Here is a 19,426-nt window from a genome sequence, read left to right on the forward strand (position 1 = left end):
AAATACATTTGGATCAAGGGTTAGTGTGTATGATGTGTCCTTAGCCTGCACTGTACAGACCAGACAGTGCTTTTTATATTTACCTTGAGCTACGCTGTAAGAGACAACCCCACTGTGTAGGCAGGGCTCTATGTGACCTACATAGGAGTGGTGCAATCTGGTTCACAGCTTGCAGTAGCTCAATTGTGGCCAACGTAGCAGGAGGCTTTAGAAAACTCCCCATTAATTTCTTTTAAAGAAAAAGTTTTTAGTAACTGCTCACACTCCAGCCTGATCCTGAAAACAACAGGCAGCTCTCCTCAGGCGTTAACCACCACTTGCCCAAAATCTCTGGCCTCCGACAGGTGCCGGGCATCCATTCCCTGTGCTGGAGGAGCTCCACATAAACTACCGGTAGCCTACTGCACACTAGATTTACTAAGTAGCCTTTTTATATAAAGGGCTGTGTGTGCATTTGCCATTTGCCTGTGTTTGAAAATGTATTTAATTATCCTTTCAAGCCTGTGTTTTTTTTATTGACCAGTTTCCAAACAAATGACTATGCAAAACCAGAATCACAATGGGGGTAGAATAATGGCTTTAACAAAAAGCATGCTATACCCATGGGTGAATCAATCCCCTTGGCCTAAATGGACCAAAGATTTTCAAAAGCTTCTAAATAAAACCAATGTAGAATGCATTCATCACCACCTTAGAGATGAACACAGAAATTTACAGCTTATGTTTTACAAGATAGGTTCTAATTATTTGGTTAGCCTGCACGCCAAACATACAGCTCCTTTTGACTTGGTTATCAGTCTTGCCAGACCCTACTGCAAACCTCCCTTACATTTTCATCTGGTAACATTTAATGCTCAGTAAAACTTTTCCAACCACACACAGCATCATCTTAAGGCTGCCTCCTCTGCAGCTGTTCTTTACCTCTGGCCAAAACCTGCTGAGCAGATCTATGTGCCAGTCCCCTGGCCAGTCACAGGTAACAGCTGAGTGTTGGCCTGTGCCTGCAGTGCAGGAGGGGAAAGGAAGTTCTGATGGGAAAGACCATCACCAAAGGAGAGAGACAAACACAAAGAGATTTAAGAAAAGTAAATTGTTTCTTTCTGCAGTATTGATGATGTGACTCTTGCAGCAGACTTTGCTGTAACATGATTACAGAGTAGTGCTTATCACAGATTCATGAAGTGTTACGTACCCTGTTCAGACAGGTGTGATTTTGATGTAAATCAAAACCACAACCTGATGCTGAAGAGGCTGAGAAAGCTGCAACACTGCCTGGCTCTTCTTACAAACCTGTGCAGGTGTTGGAGCCCACCAAACCAGCAAAAGCATGTACCTCAGCTAACACTCCACTAGAAATCGCATTCTGAGCCAAAATCCTCCCGCCATGCTTGGCTAGTACTACAGTGCAGAGGCTTCACAGCTTTGTTATGTTCAAATCAAAAGTAACACAGTGAAATCCAAAACAAGCACAGTCCTGCTTCTCTCTGAGTTCCACTTTTCCCTTCCATGTTGGCGAGAACATGGGCATTATGCTACTGCTGGGAAATGGTAAATGGAAAAGATCAATACACATAGTAAAGCACCATATTCTCAGAAAGTTGGTAAAGCTCTGTCTAGCTTAAACTGTCTGTCACAGAATAAATGCAAAATTTATCAGCCAGAAATCATCTAGGGCATCATGAATGCTCTTGCTCGAATTGCCTGTTATTTTGAAAACCAGAAACTACTTTTGAAGATGACTTAAAGAGCTCAAATAGATTAAATTTTGAGATTAACTGCTTCATTGTAACCATTGTTCCTATTTCCTGTAGACACTTTCTGAATAAATAGTGTTTTGAAACTCCTAGATTCAACTCTTAACCGTTCTCCAGTCAATTACTTTGTCAGTCTTCCACATCAGTATCTCTTGTCCCTGGCCCACAGTTGTGTGGGTTTCACATTCCTGCCATGTAAGGCCAAAGGTTATTTTTTTATCATCTTGGTTTTAAGTGATTGGAAAATACTCTGCAGGAAGAATTTCTCCTGAAGGAGGGAAAAAGTCCCTTCCCCTTGACATCAGAATGCAGTCTCTGCCTGAGCTGGGAACTCAATCCCATCACTGAAAATGGAGAACTGTCATTCAAGCCACAGTGCTGGAAATAAATCCGAGCCTGTGACCAAGAAGCAGCGATGCATTCAATAGAGTGCACCCAGCATTGGCACTGAGTGCTGCGACAAAGCCCGGACACGCTCTCACTGAAAGGAGGGAAGGGACATCACTGGACTGGCTGTACCACACTGGAACTGGTAAAGTACATTTGAATTGGCAGCCACTAGGAGTCCATTGGTCTTTAATTCTCACCTTTAGAAAGGACACTCAATAGCTTTGGGTCTGTGGTTCTCACAGAATAAAAGTTCCAGGGAAGTTAAAACCTCATACATTATTTTTACCTTCATCATCTAATGGCAAAAAGCTACCACAACAAGGCAGAGGAGGTATTTTAGGAGCTCATACTTTGTGTGTCCCATTCTGTTTTCTGCTCATCCATAGGTTAAGAATGTATAACTGCACAGTGATGCTCTACTAATTTCCATTTCACCATACAATCAGCAGATAGTCCCACCATTATTTTGGGCAGCACCCTGATTGCAAGAAAGCCATGCTGAAAAAGGAAACGCTTCGTTTCAACTGAAAGGTACTGCCACCAAGGTGCGAGGCAACCTGGGCACCCAGTCAGGATGGAAGCTTGTTTTAAAATGGCGTGGTTTAAAAACAGCTTTGTGAGCAAGATGTAGCAATGCATGTTCAAAGCAAAAAAAACCCAGAAATCCCCTGTGTCCTTGCCATATTAGGGGGAAAAAAAGCCAAAAAAAACCCATCAGATTTTTTATTTTTCAGCCGTCTGCTCTATTGATACAGAAAACTCAGAAAAATGTCTGTCTGTACCAACAATACAAATATAATTTGTTTAAACCACAGACCACTCTGCAATGATGATCATGGGGAACCTAGTGCAGAACTGGAGTCCAAGTTGGGCTTTGTTACTGCTGTTAGTGAAGCTCAGTAACAAACCAAGCCTGACACATTTAGCTGTCAGAGCAAGCCAGGAAGCAGAACTGAACCAGTTAAAAATCCCTAGCTATATAGTCCATCAGCATAATTAATATCACTTGGCATAATCGCAGCCTAATTTTTCATTTTCAAGTGACGTTTCAGTTTACAGTTTCGCTACCCCCTCATAGCAAGCACAAGTGTCTCTTTAGGGGAAAAGCAAGCTTGCAGCTGCAAGAAACCATTTTTTCCAGGATCATGTTTGATTTATTTCTTGTTTTGCTGCAGGAAATCTAATTAATGTGAATTCTAATTTGATTCCGTTTCTCTTCTGGAACACAGTTTTTTGTTTCTTATATCAAAGAAAAAGTGCAGACTGGGAAGAAGAGGCCCCCATCTCGCTGCTGGCAAGCTGCAGCACATTTCAGCACTGGTCTCATTCATATGACATGAAACAATTTGGTACCTCAGCGGAACCATAGGAAAAAAAATAAAAGGTGAAGTGAAAGATCCTGCTAGCTTTTGGAAAGGCCTAGCAGGTAAGGCCCTCCCCTTTACCACACACACATGCCTACCTCCTGCTGCCTCTTCCCAGCTTTTCTGCATCGAGGCCTGTCCTGTCAGCCCTTAACTTGCATCCTCCTCACGCAGCATGAGCTCTTAGTACTTGTTCTTGACCTATGCAGTGCTGCAAAGGGCAACCTCTGTACGTCTTCTGCTGTACAACGCAGGGAGGAAAGTGCAAAGGACTGACCTCAGAATGAGGGCAGTATTTGTGCCTAAGCATTGTTCTTAAGGTGCAGTTGCTTTGGGGCTTTCACGTCCACGGGCTTCAGGGAAAAGCAACGGCACGTAGCTGATTAATTGGATGCATTATTTATAACACTACTGACACACACTGTGGGTTTTCCTTTTGCAAACCAAATAGATTGGCAGCAGGCGTGCTGTGGACACAAACTGGGATGACGACACTGCATATGAATTATTGTTGTAACTGTTGAGCCTTGCCAGACTACCTGATCAGAATTAGAAAGCTCTTCTCTTGATGCAAGCAGGCAGGCCAAAGGCTCGAAGTAATTTTTGCCTGAGCCTTAATTAAATTCTGTGTAGCAGACCTTCAGGTAAGCTAGGAACCCAGGCAGTTTGGATAGGTAATTTGGCCAAGCACTCCAGCCCCAGGAAAATGGCTGCCCTATCAGCAAATCTGTTTCAGGAATCCGTACTTGCTCTTTGCCCTACCCTTCTGAGTACCTACCTTTGATATTTGTGGGATTTCTGGCTGCTTCAACATGGAAGCAATATCTCCTGTAAAAATGTGGTCCTGGGTATACACTCCTAGAAGAAAACTTAATTCTATTAATTAAATTAATACATTGTATTTGTGCCACCTGACCCTAACAGTGGAATCTGGAATGCATTGGTTCATGCTTCCTTAATTCCTTCTTTCTGCCGAAGTACTACATTGTAAATACAGGTAAAGGTCATCTGAGTAATCTGAAAAGCCTCTTTGTACTTGGTGGAGGAACAGATACAGCTGAGGTGTCAGCTGGCTGCTACTTCATGATCTGCTTCATGATCAAATAGTAATAATGCATGCTATGGCTGTATCATCATGAGAAAGAGGCATACGCATTTGTTTATTGCATGAGGTCATGACTTGAGTGTTTTCTCCTACCTGTCACATCACAGCAGATGCTGCCCATGTGGATGTAAAAATTGTTTATTTCTAGATGATGCATAATACCCCTTGTGCCAAAGATGTCAGAGATTTAATACCCTAATAAAAGTCAGCGTAGCTCTTATGTAAGTTAACACTGAACAGAACAAAGAGGTAAAAAAACCCACACATAAAACAAGCATGAGACAACTTCAAGGCTCAATGCCATTTCCATCTGCAATATTATGTAATCACTTCAACTTTAGAGCAAAAGGAGAGAAATACCTGAGAAGATACCTGAAAACATGCTACTCCAATTCAGCATCAACACTCACTTCGCATCTTAAATCTTATTTCTCAATATTTCACGTTCTTTTTTACAGCACATCCAGAGTTGAAGTTTGCTAGCCAACAGAGAAACCTACCATACCATTAAATTTGAAAGAAATGCCTAAAAAGACATATTGATTAGAAAAACCTGACTGTCCAGTCAATGGATTCTTATGATTTCTCCAGTTTCCTGAAGGTAGCACCTCACATTGCTGTCTGTGTGGGCTGCTGCCCAACACACCTCCCTCCAGCATGGATTAATGGTTCGTCCTTGAGCAGTTCCATGGAAGCACCAAGGATTTCAGTTTGGGTGAGTGCTGTTTACTTAGCAAAGTTGACTCCATGGTGGCTTCCCAACTAGGCTTAATGCTTATGACGACAATATAAAAACCTGGAAAGGTTAGTGGTGCCACTAATGCTGCACATTCACACGGAAGGAATGCTTTGTCAGAATCTCAAAGATGAGGGTTTGTACCGAACCGCAGAACCATTACTCTCCTTGTAGAATGACTGAAATGATCGTCCGCCCTTCCTTCCCTGACACACAGGGATTTATGGCATGGTATTTCAGCCTGATTTACTGTGTGTCTTTTCCACAGGACAATACTAAATTCAGGTTTCCATGAAGGGATGTAACTGTTAAAGGGAGAAGTGACTGGGCTGCTGAATTTTGAAGTTGAGACAGTTCTGAATGAAGGTATTTATCCAGATACATATTGTCTGTCTATATCGAAGAGTGTGTATGTGTGTGTAACAACACATTGGGAATACACTTCCATGAGTACTTTATGTTGTTATTTTAATTGTTTAGTTGAACAAGACTGATCTGATGGGGTATGCTAATAACTAAGTCCCTCTGAGAGGAATCTGCCTCCATTCATTAACATCACTGAGCAAGATTAGTTGCCAGCAAGTTCTGGTGGGAGATGACAGAATAGACTGTGGTACATTAGGCCTGTTTTCCCCAGCCCCCTGAGATTCACCTGGGTTTTAATGAAAAAGTTCTCTTTCAGCACAACATAAATTACATTATTGGGAAAGTTATGGATCTCCTGCCTTTCCTACATCCATGTAAGTTTACCATTTATTTAAGACTCTACCACCAGCTGTTGAGCCAGAGGCTGAAACCCTTGGATCAGACTGTATAGGTTGTATTCCTATCTGGGACAAAGTGATTAATGGTTGCATTCAATGATCTTGAGGGTCTTTTCCAAGATACTATGATTGTAAAAGGCCACACTGGTCTTAAGACTGGACTCTGCAGGCAAGACAACTCCTTAGCTGCTGTGAACTCCATCAGTGGCTTCCCACGAGCCAGCTCTGGCACAGAAGTGCAGCACAAACACTTTTGCCCCATCCATGTCATCTGGCTTGGGCTGAAGACAGCAGCGGGCCAGACTGGTGCAGAGTGGACAAGTTCTGCTCCCCTCCCTGCCCCCACTGTGCAGGCTGTTTGCAGACAGGCCTTATAGTGGTCTGCCTGGAAACCAGTCTCATCACCATGACTGATGCCTTCTTTTTTAATTAGTTTTTTTTTTGGTTTTTTTGGGGGGTTTTTTTTTTGGTTTTTTTTTTTGTTTTGTTTTTTTTTTGTAGAGGCAACACATCTGCCAGGTGCATTCCTTGTTCTGCAGTTTCTGGGAGATCCAGAAATTTCAGCAGATTAACTCTTAAGCTCTGACTCATGCAAGCACATCTCACCAGTGCTGTGTGTTTACCACACTGCCTTCCTGTTTGCTTCATGATAGCAGCAGGGGTCTTTAAGGCTGTCGCTAATTTTGCACACACTTGTACTGATGATTTTCTATCCTTGTGTGGTGGTGTACAGTACTTCTGCATGCCTCCAGTTCCCTAAACTCTTCTAGAAGCCATTCAAAGCTCTTGAGTCTGATAATCCTAACGTACTATTTGTCAAGTATCTGAGGGACCACTCAAACCAGACCAGACACACTCTCCTTTCAGCATCCTCTATGACTCTTAATTATTTTAAGATGTAGTGATGGCATGGCAAGTATTACAAAACAAGCAAACATTGTAAGGTTATTTTTACTGGAGAAAGAACTTTCTCTTTTCCTTTGGATTGTGGAGATCCAACTACCTGAATATCTCATGCTACTTTGGAAAGAAGTGAGTCAATCTGTTTGAACTGGATATTCCATTATTTTGCTTTGCAGGTTTATTATTTATAGATTTACAGTTAATTATTGATTACCCCAGCAGTAGGTAAGCCTGTTCTACAGAACTTTTACAGCAACTGAAACCCACACCTCCCCATACCCCCACAAACTATGAGAAGAAAACAGATCTGTAATTTCACAGGTCAGAGACAGAGTAATGAACATACTCATATAGCCAACAGAAATCAAATAAAAATACACAGGAAGCTGTATTTTGCCCTCTCTAAATACAAACATGTAATGCGGGTGATGCACACGAGAACAGAGCTCAGCAGTGGGAGAAGTGTGATGCAGAGCAACAGCTTCCCAACACCTTGCCACTGGGAAGCAGCTCTGCATCAAGAGAAACCAGCCAAGCTGGTGGAAGAAATCTTCTTGGCTCCAGGAGCAAGGTGACTGTACAGCCCCATGCTGTTCTCAATCACTAGATCACAAAACCAGAAGCTCACAGGAGTAAGGAGGAACCAAACGCACTCCCAGGCAGCGATGGAAGCCTGCACACAATGCAAGCAGAGCAGCGACATTGCACGTGTTCCTCTCCGGCTTTAACCTGCCCTCGGTGCTGCACAGCAGCGCTAGCGAGTCACAAGCTGCCCTTTTGCTCCACTGGCATTCTGTTCTAAATACTGGATGGTCAGATCGTACATTTCAAGCAGAGTGAGCTTAACGGGCAATGTCGACTGTTCTGGGTGGTGGAACAGGAAAAAAGTCGCCTGTCTCAGTTGAAGCCTAAAATCAAGTATCAGGCTTCCAAAAATGCAAACTTTACACCACGAACAATGCATACTGTGAGTTCTGCACATTTCTAAGAGCAACATATCACTCCTGCCCCACCAAAAAAAGTGGAAAGAAAAGGCAAAGCTGCCATTTTGGAGAAAGGCAACAGCCATCCAACTGCTCTAGATTTCATCAAAGATGGACACCCTGGCTAAAAGCTCTTGTGGAAGACAATGTATTTGCAGCCTCTTTTGAATGACAAGTTGTAACAGCATCACAGCAGGGTTTTGATAATCCAACTAACTTTCTACACTACAAGAAACAAAGACACAAAAAAGGTATTTAAAATGTCAATGCGGCTCCATAATATCTCCTTAGACCTGTTTGCTTTGCACCTTGATTCATTCAGCTATGCTTGAAGATCTGGGTTGCACTTCTACGTCACATTTATAACATTAGCTAGTTTTGGAAATGATCCCATTGAAATAAATCGGATTAGCTGCATGAGTATTTTTAAGGGTTGGATCACAACAATATACTACAACTTTTTAGAAGCTGGTATTTTCTGACATATATAAGAGATAATATTTAACACAGAAATACAAATTTAGATAGAATATACTGGAATTATGTTGTGTGTACTTTCAGTCTTATAGGTACCCATCTGAGTCTGACAGAACCTTGGAGATGACAAAGTTGAAAGAGCCTTGTTTCATGTTAGAGCACACTTGAGACTGTGTGCAATTTACTAATAGCGATATGATACTGAACACCACTGGGACAGGAAGAAAATTAAACAAATTATTAGAAGATGATGGCAAGGATCTGCAGTGGTCTAAAGGGCACATTCGGGACATAACTGTAGTTCATACTAGAAGAATATTACATCAAATGGACACTCTCAGTATAACTTTTGCAGGAATATAAAAATGTGATTCCACTAATTGTAAGATGAAGTCTCTTATCTCAAAAGGACCAGATGGACCATTACATAACTTCAAGAGACTCATTTAGATAAAAGTTCAAAAAAATTACTGGCAGATTATAGCATCCTTTTTGCTATGAGCACTTCTGTAAAGATAGGACACAACTGCCAAACAGCAACTGCAAACTCACAGCTCCTGTCTCAGTGATCAGTTTGGAGAGCTGGCTCCAGGACAGCAAGATTTTGGGGAAACTGGAAAAAAAAGAGGTAATAGAGTTTGAGGTATATAGAGGTACAGTAGTTATTAGATATTGTTATAATGGGAGGACAACTTTGATCACAAGTAAATAGCAATTACAATTTTATGTATGTACTTTGAAGAAATGATCATTCCCCTTTCCCTGAGAGATACCTAAAAAGCAGCACGAATTGCATTCACTCCTGGCAGCTTTCCAGAGCTTCCTGAATTTTGGGAGTCACCTCTCAATCCACTTCTGTCTGGTGGCAACAGGCAACAAGTGCAGCAACACTCCAAGTGCTCCTGGAGCCATCCTGCTGCAAGCCTTCCTATTGCATTGTCCAACAGATTCATATTAAAACAAATAAAATATAGGCTTATCAGTTTTTACTTAAAACTGACACACACAAAATATATATTTCAATTGATTCTGATTTGGGAGGGGCTTTTTTAAACTTTTTTTTTTTCTGCCCTAATAACTTTGGGTTCTTAATTTCAGAAAATTCAGAATCCAACATACTTTTGCTATAAGTATGTACTAGATTACTCACTCCTAAAAAGCACAACTTCGCTTATTTGCCATATCTACAAATGCTTAATAAACCTTTTTTGAATAATTAACACTCATTGCTCTCAACATCTCGCATAGCTAATTTGACTGTTGATTCAACTGAATTATTAACAGAAGAAATGAATCGGGCAAATTATTTTTGTTCTTCAAATGAAATAGATAATTCATAATTGCTACAACTTTGATGTACTGCAGGAGTCAATCCTAAAGAGACAAGTATGTTTTACATACTACTACTAATAATGAAAAAGTCATTCATAGAGACGTTCTCATTTGGGTACTGTCACGTCTCATCTTCTAGAGTACTTTGGCCCTCTTGCATGTTTATTTAACATCTTAAGTGTATCAAGTAAAAACTCAACTCCTTGGATAAAACAGGACACTTTTTCTAACCCAATAAACAATGTGGGGACAGTTTACCTGATTTTTTTACTACCTTAAATTATATAGCTACAATCAGCAGTTTCTCACTTATAACAACAGGAGAGTAAGAGGAGGATGGATAGGAAACGGCCTGAAATGGAAATCCTGATGTTTAGTAGTGACATCAGGTACCCGACTGTCACTTGGGACACTTCAGAAAATGCTCCAAGGCACTGCCAAGGGTCAGCAAGAACAAATAATTGATCCTTCACAACAGAGATTAGGTAAACTGCTATTCAGAATACTGCCTGAATTCGTTTCATGAAAGAAGAAAGGTCAAAAAAATTCTACTCGTGAGACCAAGCCTATTTCTCCCAAGAATTAATAGGTCTTCAAAAATAAATACATAGGTGAAGGCATCAGGTATTATTTTTCCAGTCCTCCTTCTGATGGATTTTTAAGATGAAGAGAACTCAAATGCCTTTCTGAAGACGTAACTTTGTAGTGGTGAAACAAATCACACAAGGAACCTAATGGTGACATAAAGTGAGTGGGAAAGTGAGAGAAAGTTCACGTGGTTGTGTTTTTGTCCTTAAAAAAAATAAAATGTTTTACAGTCTGGTTGTGGGATCTTTTTGTTCTTAAAAAATTAAATTTTTAGCCATTTAGGAAAAAATGGTCTGAATTGAAAAGAAACAGAAGAATGAACAATCCAGAAAATATATGGGCTTAAAGTGCATCTTGAAAATTAAAATCCTCTGCTAGCAGTTTTTATACAGATAACTAACAGAGAAAATCATGGCTCTGAGTCCGAATTTAAGTAGGACTTTCTGAGATATGCTTTTAAGATGCTACAAGCAAGGTAGAGTAAATGACTACCCCCAGGGGATCTGGTTATTGGGATTTAAGAACAAATGACATGAGAGCTTTTGCAACTATTTGATTATCTTTCACACCTTCCATCCCTGCAGGGAGGCAGCTGCTAGCCCCAGATCCCCAGGCAGAAAGTCGGGTCCATCTTTGTTGCATGGCTGCTCACTGTTACCTGTCTCAGACATCACCAGACAATGTCCTGGTGCATCCCCTGGCTTCCATCTCCTCAAAGCTCCCACCAACTTTCAGGATCTTTCCTCCAGCCAGGAACTACACCTTCTTTCTTCATGAGCCCCCTTCTTTTTTTCCCAAGACCACCACTTTCTGGCACACCAAGACTCACTTTTCCCCCAGTCTAAGCAATTTCCAGGCATAAGCACAGGGTGTGAGCAGCTGCCTAACTGGCAGTTCTGTCCCAAGTCTCTTTGTTAACTGGAGGACTCCATATGTGCCACTTTCATTTAGTCCAGCTCTTTACCTTGGAACTCTCCCAATTGCAGGGAGCAGCTGACACTTCTGCTTGAGAGCTTAAGCATCCCAATTTGGACACTAACCCCTACACATACACCCAACTACCTGCTACCTGTTAGTATTTGTGGCTTAAGCTATTTTTTGTTGTCTCCAAGAGTACTTAATATTAGCCTGATACCACTTCCAGTGAAGACAATTGGATTAATTTTCCTTGTTTCATTAATTTTCAGTAATAGAATTTTTCCAAGGGCTGATTATTTGTTGCACATAAATGTGTTTTTCTGAAAGGGTTTAATCCAGTACAGTTGTTTGCCCACTGGATGCAATTATTCATGTGTGAATAAAACTTTTCCAAAAATGTTGTTTGCATGAAGAGCTCCAGAAGTGTTTCTTGAGCTGATTAAAGGTTTTGGCTTTGGTCCAACAAGCCTCACTCTCCTTAACAGAATTAAGGACCTAATAGTGCTTTCAGGCTTTGTGGGAGCTATTGAAGGGAGTCATGGGACAAAAGCAATACATGACACTTTTTGTCAGCTCTTGCTCCGCACTAATATTTTATGGACTATAACAATTTGCATAACAAATTTAGTTCATTTAGGTACATTAATAAGCTCCCTGGCCAAGGAACTAGGAACCAGTCCTCCACACCACAGCCACCTCGACTGTTATCAAACCATAGGCAAAAATTAATCAGTTTAAGTACTTAATTATAGGCATATTTGAGGGAATCCTTTTTTAGCCAAGCATTTTAACATGGATATGCATGTATTTCAGTGAATAAAAATAGCCTTCAACATGTAGTTATCTTAAATATGTACTTAAGTATGTTGCGCAGTCATGGCCCAAAGAGGTTGCTTGGCTTGTTTGATGGTTACAAGACTAGCTTCTGAGCTGGTGACAGCTCTGGGAAAATACTATGAATTGCATCATTACCAAATGCATGTCAGTGAAGCAGGAGATGGACTTATCTGAAATAAAATGTTCAAAATGTGATTTAAAATTTTATCTTTGGAATTGTCCTCTTTTAGTACTCCCCTTAAATGACATTTTGAAGGCAGAATGGCACTGCAAAGAACAAGAGACCATCTCTCCAGAAGTCCTTCATCAAACTGGGAAAGACTTGCTTGTACAGGTTTTGCACCATTTTATCAGTTTTATCAGAAAGAAACTAGGTTGGTAGGAAGATTATTTCACTGGCAAATTCTTAACACAGATAACTACATCTAAGGAAGTGGTACCTAAGAAAGTAGTAAAAACTCTGGCTGTTCATAACCCAAAATTTTCAATGGGCTATGCAATTAGACAATATTCACCATATATTGATAACAATAAAAAGGTGCATCCCTGATGCAAAATCTAGAGATGTTCAGAGAAAAGATCAAAGCTTCTCACAACGAAAAAAAATACATTTTTCATTTGCCGGTGGTGTTTGATTTCAGACTGAAGCAGACAGTTGGCTTAGATGACTTCATCCAAAATTATTAGTGTTTTGAAAAACTTGGAATGTAACTGAAACATAGTTTTACTTGAGAAGTAATGATGCAGTGTTAGCCTTGCTCATAATTTCAAAGCTGAGACTCTGGCAAGTATTACAACTCTGACAGTGAAGGCACGAGGATATATGCAACTTTAAAGATTATTCCCCAAGTAATCTATGCAGCATACCAAAATCTCTCCCTGATGCAGAAAATTTACTTTTAAAGGAAATACCAGTATTGCTTCTTGTCAGTGCTGGCAAATCAAGAAAATGGCAGCAAAACTCAGTAAGCCTCACACAAGACAGATTTCTAGTGTCCGGCTTATAAATGTAGAGAACTCTCTGCAAAGATTGTAAAACCAAAACTGACGCTTCTGGACCTGTAAATCCTCACATTGTTTTCTAAGGGAGCTGTTAAAAGTTAAATGACTATTTTGACTCTAGACTCAGGCTCCCAAGAGATGAATGATACTATCAGATTTTTTAACCCTCCTGCAAAGGGACAAAAAAAGCAAGAAAATCCAGTTCTATCTACCACCCTAACCTTGCATAAATATTGTCTAGTATGCTGAGCTGCTCTCTGTGAAATGCTCTGTACTGGTATGTCACAGAAGTGCTTCAACATCTTCAGGTGCCTAGCAAGCAAGAGGGTGAGGTACTGTACAGCCCAGGGGGAGGTACTGTAGAGACCTGCCACATCGCTGGTGCAACTGCCCCACCAGTGAAGCGAGTGCACCTGCATGACTCATGCAGTGCATTGCCCCGAATGTACCCAAAGGTTCAGTACAGAGAAGCACTAAACATGCAAGTAGAAAATTCAGGGAGAGGAATGTGAAAAGATACAACCAGGTACCATTAAAATCTTAAACTTTGAGTTACATTTCATATACTAGATGCGAAACTGGATGCACTCAAATCATTTATACTGGAACTGTGCTGGTGAGTAATGAGACATTGTTAGCTACAAGGTGATTTAGTCACACTGGATGTTTTGTTTGAGTGAGAAGACAACTGCTGTGCTTGTTAGGCCACGTTCCATATGTTTCTAGAATAGCAAAAACCTACTTTACTCTGGGATTTGCTGTCAAGGTCTAGTAATACTGGCTGAAGTGGTTTGCTGTTTCAATAACCACAGTTCTGTTGCTCTAAGAGTCAGATGAGTTTTTAAAGAGACCATATGTGAGTCATCAACAGCCCAGTCTGCCTTTTCACAGTCCTTTCCCTGCAGGTAAAGCAGGATGCAACAGGAAACACGCAGTGGCATCTGCAGCGAGTTCCCTGCCTCCTGCTGCAAAACTGCAGATGCCCAACCCAGCTACTGCAGCAAGTGCAAGGGCAGGAGCCTGAATGAGCCGGGCACTATCTGGTCCACTGTTTCCCCAGTTAAATTCAGTCCTTAATCATTTAGGCTGCTTTGAGGGAAGAGAAGAGGGACCCGATCCCTCCTTTGCAGCTACACTGGGACTCTGATAATGAGAACCCGTGGGAGGTGTTTCCCCCGTGAGTGCTTGGCTCACTGTGGGTTTTAAGATGAAGTCCCACATGTGTGCAAAGCATTTTCCTTGAGGAAAGCTCTCAGCATAGAATGACAGAGTTCTGTGCTTATTTTGCCTCTTGTGTGAGAAGAAAAGTTCCAGAGAGTTATTATTTTAGGACTGTGTATCAGGTCTCTATGACAGTTGCCCCGATCTATTAAGCTCCAGCTCTGGGGTACAAGAATCGGATACTCATATCTGATGCCAACAGGAGCCCAGCATCTTATTTCCCCAGTCTCTTCTGAAACCCCAGCGTACATTTCTCAACTAAATTAAAGCAGATTCTCTTTAACTGCAATTCAGAGATTTCTTTTTCTTCTTTACAAATATTCTTCTAAGCTTCGTCTTACCCCTACATATGAAAATATGAGTGAGGGTGACAGAGCACTGGGACAGGCTGCCCAGGGAGGTGGTGGAGTCTCCACCTCTGGAGATATTCAAGACCCATCTGGACACCTATCTGTGCAATATGAGCTAGGGAGCTGCTTTGGCAGGGGGGTTGGACCCGATGATCTCTTGAGGTCCCCTCCAACCCCTATGATTCTGTGATATACCATTATATGACAATGAGATGAAAAAAAAGTTGAAATGCGTGCAAGAGAGTGATAAAATTAACAGTGAGGAATTGCATTTGAAACACCAGCCCACAAGGAACTGGCATCAAAGTTTAACATAGATATGTTACAAGAGTTAAGATTTACGACAATATGAGAAGACCAATCCTATAAGGAATTGCAGCATCTGTGATGAAGATCATAACCACAATGATTAAATGCAATAATATCATAATCTGTGTGGTAGATGTGCTTCTTTTCCCCACATGTATTACTCTCTCCAGTACTCAAACCCCCAGTTAGAAGATGCTTCGAAGCTAAACTAGAAGCTAAATAATTCTGTGAAGAGCTATTTTGTTATGACACACAAGCAGTTTAGCACAGACAATGTATAAACATTTAATTTCTAAACTGTCCAAAAGCCCAAACTGTATGTTCTTACATTGTCTAAAAATGCAATATCCTCTTGGCCACAACTTTGTCCAGCTGGCTAACCACATCCTCTGTTCTACCAGTTTTCCAGATTCCTTTGTAAAGATTCAAAACATTATATTTTAACCAAGTTAATACACATAGGAATAGCAAAAATGTATTTACTCTTCACTAAAATGGTTTGGTTTTATTCAGACTGTCAGTCTCAGCTCAAAACAAACCTTAAAAACTTCAATGCAGCCAACACACACCACCTTCTTTACAAAATCATTACAAATTATGTTCAAGATTCTTCATATGTTTCTGAGATTCCGCTCATATTGAGAAAGCAAGTTCCTCTACTGCAAGTAATGACTACCTAGGACTCCTCCTTTTTCCCTTCCATTATGCATTATCATTCCTGAGCTCTGAAAGCACAGGTTCCTCTCCCTAAATGCGCCCAACAGCAGCCTCACAGAGTCAGTGGAATGTAGCAAAAGCGAACAAATTATATTACCTGTCCCAGTGATCTCCAGTCTAGGCTGGCACTTCCAATGTACACGTGCTGCTTATCGACGATCCAGAAGGATGACTGAAGCCGGCCTTCATTATATGCTGACATGTTCATATACAACACTTCAGCGCCTAGAGATTTAAGGATAAAATTATAAATAGCATTGCTTAAAATAACTTAATTTACATTATGAAAAGAAGAAACAACTTCACATTTTAGGGCCTCAGCTTCCGAAACTAGTAAGGAACGTAATTAAACATACTGTTGACATTTAAAATCAATGATAAACAGTGTTACTGTCCCACTATTTATGACCTTAATTAACATATATTTCAGAAAAGCAAGTATAGGGAATGTTCCCATGCATGCAGTATACTGTTTGCCTGATTTTCTTCCATTTTAGAACGAAATAACTGCTAGCTTTTTTCCAGCTGCGTATCTTCCTAGAAGCAAGTTTATTTTTTAAAGGTCTATTCTGCAACTCAAACCTGCTATATGTTATGATACAAACCCAATTATAACCCCTTCCTGACAAGCAGACTCTGGTCCTTTGCCCTGTGTGATGGTTTGAGCAGGTAGGCTCCAGTGGGATGTCGCATGGAACAGACGCCCACGAGAGGAACGTGGGGGTACAAGTAAGGAGTGAGTAAGTAAGCAAAGGCCTAAAGTATGATGAAACTGCTCTTAATCCTTCTAATCTATGACATTCAAACTACCACTCTGAACTGCATGGTTTCAATGAGGACTATTAGGCTACTGAAATCAAAGGAGTTGTCGGGGAAAAGGTTTAGATTGGATATTAGAAAAAAATTTTTTACTGAAAGAGTTGTCAGGGCCTGAAACAGGCTGCCCAGGGATGTGGTTGAGTCACCTTCCCTGGATCTGTTCTAAAAAAGGGTAGATGAGGTACTTAGGGATATGGTTTAGCATAGGATGGGAATGGTTGGACTCGATGATTTTCAAAGGTCTCTTCCAACCTTGTGATTCTTGTGATTCTTGTGAAAAGCACATGAGCTCCATCACATCAGTAGCCAGGTCTGAATTGGCCCCATCAGTGTGGTTGCAGGACTAAATCCAGAATATAATTAACAGTAGGTGAGTTTAGGAGATCTCTCACATGATTATTGTTTTCTCAGTGCTCTAGTGTCTGTAAGATGAAGTGATTAATTTGAATTAATCATTGTTGAAGGTAATTTCAAGTAACACCCATCTTCACATTTTAGTTATGACAGCAACTAGGAAACAGAAGTGACAGTAAACAGAGGGCAGTGGTAGTACCAGCCACCTCCCATTAAACATTCATGGGATCTTCAATATGTGAATTCCAGCAGTGGTTGGATGAGAGTCATAGCTTCAATAGAATTCCAGGACACCTACAGATCTAAAATATCATTTCTTTTAATCTGACTTCCCATTTCCGGCCTTCTAAGAAACACTTGACTTGAAATTTTAGAGCAACAGTTACCAGTGCTAAATATTCCCTTTTTGTTATGAAAACTGTAGTTCCCACTAGGAAAAATTATTCTAGAGGCTCAAACATCAAGAAAAGAAGAAAAATCAGGTAAGGTGCCACTTTTCACGAAGGACCAAAAGATGCAATGTAAGTTTTTGAGCAAGTTACAGAATATGGTTCATTGTACAGTTACATTTGCTGCAACCGTGTTACCTTTTCAATTTTTTTCTAGGCATCACTCATCCACATTCACCTATTCTTAGAAACAAAGGTATTTTCCAACGTGGAACATGTTACTGCTGACTTTCAATCCCTGCATTAATGAGCAGAACTGTGCTAATTAACAAGATAATGTGTGTGAAATGGAAAAGAAATCAGAAAACACTGTACCAGGTGTTAAAAGCTTTAAATTGTTTTCTGGTGAATAAACAAAAAAGCAGCTCCTCCTACCAGCTAAGGAAAACAATTCCATAAGGCCCTAAACCATGTTTAAAACAAAGTTTAATATAGCAGTTTGCCTTGATCATATTTTCTTTTCCAACCTCCAATTTGCAGCATTAAATAACAGTAGGAATTTAACACCCACAACACACCCGCACCAAGCAGGTTATACATGAAATGGTAGGGGGTTTTTTGTATGGGAAAGGTAAAACAGTCGGAAGCAACAATGAGCTTCCTTCTCATAGCTGAGACCCTAAAATAAGCACAGACAAAAACATTCTTGAACTATGCGACACAGAACAAAAATGCCGACTGCTAAAGTTACAACAGGAGACTATTTAACCAGAAATACTAACATTAAAAATAGCAGACATCATCAGTAACCTGACACACAATTCAAAAGTTGTAACACACCAGGATTTGTGGGCGTGGGTAGTTTAGATGTGGGCATAAGCAGTGGGATGGGACTATCACTCTAAAATATAATCTTGGCTTCAGTTGCCAAAATAGTGGATATAGTAGTGCAGGAGATACTGTTATCACACTTCATTAAAATCAAAACCTGGAACCCAATTTCTTTTCTTTCTGGACCCAGCCAGCTCCTATAAGGCTGAGGGAACAGTATCTCAAAGTTAATTAAGAAAAAAAAAAAAAAAAGAAAAAAAGTCATGTGTTGGGAGCAGCAGCTGCTGTGCAGCCTCTTAATGAGCCCTTAACTTTTGATGAAGGGAAACATGCATCAGTATTGATAATTGCCTCTGTTCTAGAAGCCCTTGAGATGTTTTGTTAAAATAGGCTTATCAGGCCTTCAACACAATCCATCATCTCTAGCATGGTCCAGGTCCCATGAGGAAATTAAATTGGACTGATCAATATGTGAAGCCCTAACAGAACTCTTTATCATACTGCAGTCTCAATTACGCAAAGCTGTGGGTCTGCTGAGTTCAACCAGAAGGCACAATTTGCTGGCTTGATTGCTAATGTAGATGCCAGGCTCTTAAAAATAAATCTAACAATTTTGTTTCACCAGAGATTAAACTGCAGTGTGAGATCTTAGGGAAAACTAGAGCTGTCACTTAAAACTCAAGTGGATTTGCCTGTCCCATAAAATTGTGCATTCTAAAGGCTGGGACCCTCTTGCCGCAGGGAAAAAAGACTGCTATAGGGATCAAAGCATGCTTTAAGTAACAGGCATTTCACTGAGTACTTTTTCTGCTAGGTGGCGAGGTTTTGCACTCTGTGTAAGGGAGATGACTGATGCAGACTGGGATGCACAGAGGGGACCCTGCCCTTGAGACCCCAGACCCTGGGATGTGCCAGTCTGCCACTCAGCTTCTTGCTGTGTCTCTTTGAGGAAGAATCATAGAATCATCTGGGTCAGAAGAGACCCTTTAGATCATCCAACCATAGCCTAACCCTGACTAGTCCACCTCTAGATTATGTCTTTAAGCACTCCATCTACATGTCTTTTAAATACCTCCAGGGACAATGTCTCTACCACTTTTCCAAAAAAAATCCAATTCCCAAAGTAATCCCAAAGAAGGATGGCACAAGCAAGTGACATTTACTATTTCTAGCCTTGCCTTGTACAGCTCAGTCTAGTTGCCCACTCTCAAGTACTCTATTACCAATGCCAGCAAGTCTACACAGCAAACTTGACTTCAAGAACTGGAGCTTAACGCTTACAA

The 19,426-nt window shown here is 40.7% G+C and overlaps 1 protein-coding gene across 2 annotated transcripts in view; it reads right to left on the reverse strand.

Annotated features, from left to right (window-relative positions):
- Positions 1–19,426, reverse strand: part of PLD5 (phospholipase D family member 5) — a gene marked incomplete at both ends in the record, with an annotated part of 192,144 nt that overhangs the window by 19,303 nt on the left and 153,415 nt on the right. For both annotated transcript variants that reach the window (XM_084262198.1, XM_084262199.1), the window contains one exon: positions 15,848–15,975. In XM_084262198.1, coding sequence (XP_084118324.1) covers positions 15,848–15,975 — 128 coding nt within the window. The remainder of the gene's footprint in view (positions 1–15,847; positions 15,976–19,426) is intronic.

The sequence above is a fragment of the Gallinula chloropus genome (genome assembly GCF_964237585.1).
Source record: "Gallinula chloropus genome assembly, chromosome: 3".
Lineage (NCBI taxonomy): Eukaryota > Metazoa > Chordata > Aves > Gruiformes > Rallidae > Gallinula > Gallinula chloropus.